The sequence below is a fragment of the Phacochoerus africanus genome, chromosome 14, assembly GCF_016906955.1.
Source record: "Phacochoerus africanus isolate WHEZ1 chromosome 14, ROS_Pafr_v1, whole genome shotgun sequence".
NCBI lineage: Eukaryota > Metazoa > Chordata > Mammalia > Artiodactyla > Suidae > Phacochoerus > Phacochoerus africanus.
Genome location: NC_062557.1, coordinates 46,748,752 through 46,753,424, shown reverse-complemented (window position 1 = coordinate 46,753,424; position 4,673 = coordinate 46,748,752). Strand labels below are relative to the sequence as shown.

The 4,673-nt window shown below is 44.5% G+C and overlaps 1 protein-coding gene across 1 annotated transcript; it reads right to left on the bottom strand.

Moving 5' to 3' along the window:
- Positions 1-627: 627 nt before the first annotated feature.
- Positions 628-2,325, bottom strand: LOC125114990 (cytochrome c-like). Its single transcript, XM_047758690.1, has one exon. The coding sequence runs from the start codon at positions 1,096-1,098 to the stop codon at positions 781-783; it is 318 nt and encodes a 105-aa protein (XP_047614646.1). The 5' UTR covers positions 1,099-2,325; the 3' UTR covers positions 628-780.
- Between the last annotated feature and the right edge of the window lie 2,348 nt (positions 2,326-4,673).

Below are 4,673 nucleotides of genomic sequence, written 5' to 3'. Positions count from 1 at the left end.
GCGCCATTATCAATCACACACATACGGTAGTTCTACAGTTGTGTTTGTGACTACCTATTTAAAAGACAATCCTGAATTCCAACAGCCTGACCTTGTAAGAATTCACATGCGAAGTTTGCTAACATATCTTGTCACACTGAATTTTAAAAGCATCTGATCTTAAAGATCATCTACAAAATGTGAGAAATGCTAAATATTCTTTACTTAATGCTGTACATAAACCTCGCTAAAATGCCTTTCAATAAGTAAAAGGCAGCATTTTAGATCCAGATAATTTTAATGAAATTGGCATAGTTAAGATCAAAAAGCTAAAGGGGACACTGTCAGTTTCTCTTCAGCTCGTGCCTTACCAGGCTAGTTGAACACAACTTGAAACACAGGTGAATCTTGCTCTGTTCTATGAGATAGCAAAGGGATCTTCTCAGTATTTAAATATATTCGTATAACCAGTTATAGAAATCTAAATGTGAAACCAGTCTCCTACAGGTTCTGAGAAGGTAGTCACCATTTTCCTGAAAAGTTTAACACTCCACACTCACGTTTAACCATCTCTGTAGGAGGGGAAGGCAGCGCTAGTACTCATGCAGCTGGAATTACTACTAAAATCCAAAAAGCTGACCGCATTCATTTAGCCACCAACCAACTGTATTTAAATCAGGACCATCCAACAGAAACATTCCGAATTCTGACGTCCAGTGTATGAGATCAGTTTAAATATGGTACACACATAAAAGTCATGACACATGTCGGTCTTGTAATGAACAGGGCGGTGGCCAACTTTTACTCATGAGTAGCTTTTTTGAGACAAGCTACCAAGACGTCCCTTTCTCCCTCCGTCTTAATGCCAGTGAAGACCATTTTCGTTCCAGGGATGTACTTCTTGGGATTCTCCAAGTGTTCCAGCAGTGTCTCCTCTCCCCAGGGGATGCCTCTGTGCTTGTTGGCATCTGTGTAAGTGAATCCAGGAGCCTGACCTGTCTTCCGCCCAAACAGACCATGGAGGTTTGGCCCCATCTTGTGCTTGCCTCCCTTTTCTACAGAGTGGCACTGGGCACCCTTCTGAACAAAGACCTTCTTGCCCTTCTCAAGGTCACCCATTTTAAAATCGTTCTTTTGCCGAGCTCAACAGACAAGTGGCCACTCGCAGGCCAGATGTCCCGCTTTCTAGGTCCAAGGACACGCGGGTCCGCACCTATGTCTATTACCGCTTCTGATTGTTCTTTGCTGCCTTATAGAAAAGCCATTTATTGATTTATTTTTGTATGCTGATTTTGTATCCAACCACCTTGCCTCAACTATTTTATTCTATATCTCAGTTGATTTTCATAGTTTTTCTCAGTAAATTGCTGTACTGTTTGAAAAAGTGATAGCTATTTCTCTTCCTTTCCAATGTTAAAATCTTTCTTGAAGGTTTCTGCTGTTCTATTGGCCAGGACCACAACTGTAAATGTTAGACAGCAGCCGGTTGGGTGGACGAGGTATTTGCAGGAGAAGAAGACGTACGAGGGCAAACAAATCCAGCCACAAACACTGCGTAAGGATACAGCGAACCAAAAACCCAAAAGAAGGAAAGTGCGTCCTGTCCTTCGTCTTACGTGAATATTATTTAACATCTTCCACATCCTTCAAAGACCTCTGCCAGGCAGTGCCACCATGTTACCTGGCAACACGGGAATGAGCTCTGCCTGCAGGGCAGAGGTTTCAGCCTGGCTGTTACCCCAACAGTTGAGCCAGTCTGACCATTCATAGCTCAGTCACAGTGACCCTCAGCTGCCATGTAAGCCTGTGCTAATATGCCTGGGACTGAGGTTCTTGTTGCTATGTAGGATGACGTTCCCTTCCCAAGGGCAACTTTTTAAGTAAGTCTTTGCAACTAATCAGCTTTCTCTGCGTGGTTCTTGGTATCTGGCCATCTAGGTGTTCACCTGCAAATCTGGCGGAGCGGGAATTAACTCTTGGGGTTGCAACTGGCTGGGGCTGGCCCCAGACACCACTGCCTTAGCTTCACAGCAATGCTTTTCCTTCCTTCATGTCTTATAGACCAAGTGCCTACATAATTGCAGTTTACTACATAGATGAGTAGTGCTCAGCCTATAAAAAGAGAAACACCGAAATTTAAATGGAAGCTTGGGTTTCTGTAGATGTTATGATGCCACTTAAAAACAGACACTGAACTCTAGTAAAGATGGGAATCTTCTTTCTTTTTTTAGGGTTACACCTGTGGCATATGGAAGTTCCCAGGCTAGGGGATGAGTCAGACCTGCCGGTGCCAGTCTACGCCACCGCCACAGTAATGCCAGATCGGAGCCAGGTCTGTGACCTATACTGAAGCTCACAGCAACGCCAGATCCTTAACCCACTGAGCGGGGTCAGGGGTCGAACCTGCATCCTCAGGGATACCTATCGGGTTTGTTACCGCTAAGCCACAACAGGAACTCCAACAATGGAAATCTTAATATTTTTAAGGATAAAGTTACCAGAAAAGATGAAGGCCTTGTCTATGTTTGTGTGCCAAGCTGTGTCTATGAACAAACCTACTTTTGCCCTCAGTTAAGATTTCCTTTCAAGGAGTTCCCTGGTGGCTCAGCAGGTTGAGGATCCAGTGTTGTCACTGCTGTGGTGCAGGTTCAATCCCTGGCCTGGAAACTTCCACATACCACCAAAAAAATAAAATAAAATCATATTATAAAAAAAAATATTTCCTTTCAAAACCAGGGAAGGAGTTCCCACTGTGGTGCAATGGGATCGGCGGCATCTTGGGAGCACTGCGACACAGGTTTGATCCCTGGCCTGGCACAGTGGGTTAAGTATCTGGCAGTGCTACAGCTGCAGCTTAGATCACAACTGTGACTCAGGCAGTTCCTGTTGTGGCTTAGTGGTAACAAGCCCGACTAGTATCCATGAGGTTTGATCCCTGGTCCCACTCAGTGGGTTAAGGATCCATTGCTGCCATGAGCTGTGGTGTAGCTTGCAGACAGGGCTCAGATCTGGCATTGCTGTGGCTGTGGCGTAAACTTCCACATGCCTCAGGTGCAGCCCCCTCAAAACACACACAAAAACCTGTGACTTGGATCTGTTTCCTGGCCCAGGAAGTCCATATGCCTCGGGGAGGCCAAAACATAAAACAAACAAACAAACAAAAAACAGTGAAAACCCACTTTGAAAGATAATCTACACTAATTAAATACCAAATCACTTTTGACTTATTAAAAATGAGGTTTGTGAAAATTTTAACGTTGAAAATGCTTATGATCATGAGCTCAATAAAATACATAATTGATACATACAAAGAAGACTGAGAAGAATTCTACTAAAATGTTAATAATCTGATATATTATTTTCCATAACAGAGAGTGTTTTACTTTTTAAAATATCACTTTTATGACCAGAAACAAAAAAAAAAAAAAAAAAGAAAGAAAGAGGAGTTCCTGTCATGGCGCAGTGGTTAATGAATCCGACTAGGAACCATGAGGTTGCGGGCTTGGTCCCCGCCCTTGCTCAGTAGGTTAACGATCCGGCGTTGCCGTGAGCTGTGGTGTAGGTCGCAGATGTGGCTCGGATCCCGCGTTGCTGTGGCTCTGGCGTAGGCCGGGGGCTACAGCTCCGATTCGACCCCTAGCCTGGGAACCTCCATATGCCGCGGGAGTGGTCCAAGAAATAGCAAAAAGACAAAAAAAAAAAAAAACAGAGAGAGAGAGAAAAGATATCATCTGAGTTTAGTTAAGTAGAGTGAGCAAAATAAACCTTTTATGGAACTGCGTTTGAGACACGAAGACACTGACAGTTTAGGAAGGCAGCTGAATTTGTTCACAGCTTGCTGGTACTAAAATTATTTCAAAGGTAATTTCCTTAATGGTTCAACGTCCTTGAATATTTTCTTAAGCTTGAGTTTAGCGCTCACTCTACTTTTAGTTAGGTGCGGCCATTGGCAAACAGGCAAATTTTTGCATTTATAGCTAAGGAAACACATATATGAGAGGACTTTGAAAAACATAGAGCAATACACAAAGGCAATCATTATATAATCAGCTCTTTGTGTAAATTATGGTTTTTATTGACAGGGGTCATTATCACTGTGTACAAAAGCAATGACTTCCCTGTGCTGTGCAGCTGTGGTCACTGTTTGCAGAAGCCATGTGCTAGGGGTGTGACCGTGCTTCTCAGACTCAGTGTTTGCTTTGCAAAGAGGCCAGGATAAAAGTGAGGAAGTTGCAGCCTGGAATCCGGCTAAGGCCAGGCCCAGGGCATCTTCAGTCCAATAGATTTTTATTGAGAAGCCGAGCAGCAAGTCCCTGTGCTACAGGGAAACCTGGAACAACAATCCCTGGCCTCTGCCCTGCACATAGTTTAATGTTATTTTTGAAAAGATCTCAGAGTTCCTCTGTGGCTCAGTGGGTTAAGAATCCAGCGCCGTCACTGCAGTGGCCCAGGGTTCTGCTGTGGCGTCTGTTTGATCCCTGGCCCAGGAACTGCCACCTGCCACAGGCGCAGCCAAAGAAAGGGAAAAAAAGAAAAGATCTCACCCAATTCTCGCAGCTACCCTGTGAGGTAGGTCAAAGACCCCCCATTTCACAGGGGAGGGTAAGTCGTTGTCTGCTCATCACACAGCTTCTGAGGAGCAGAACCAGAATTGGCGCCCGGGTCCTCTAATCCAAACTCCAGTGCTGGAGGCC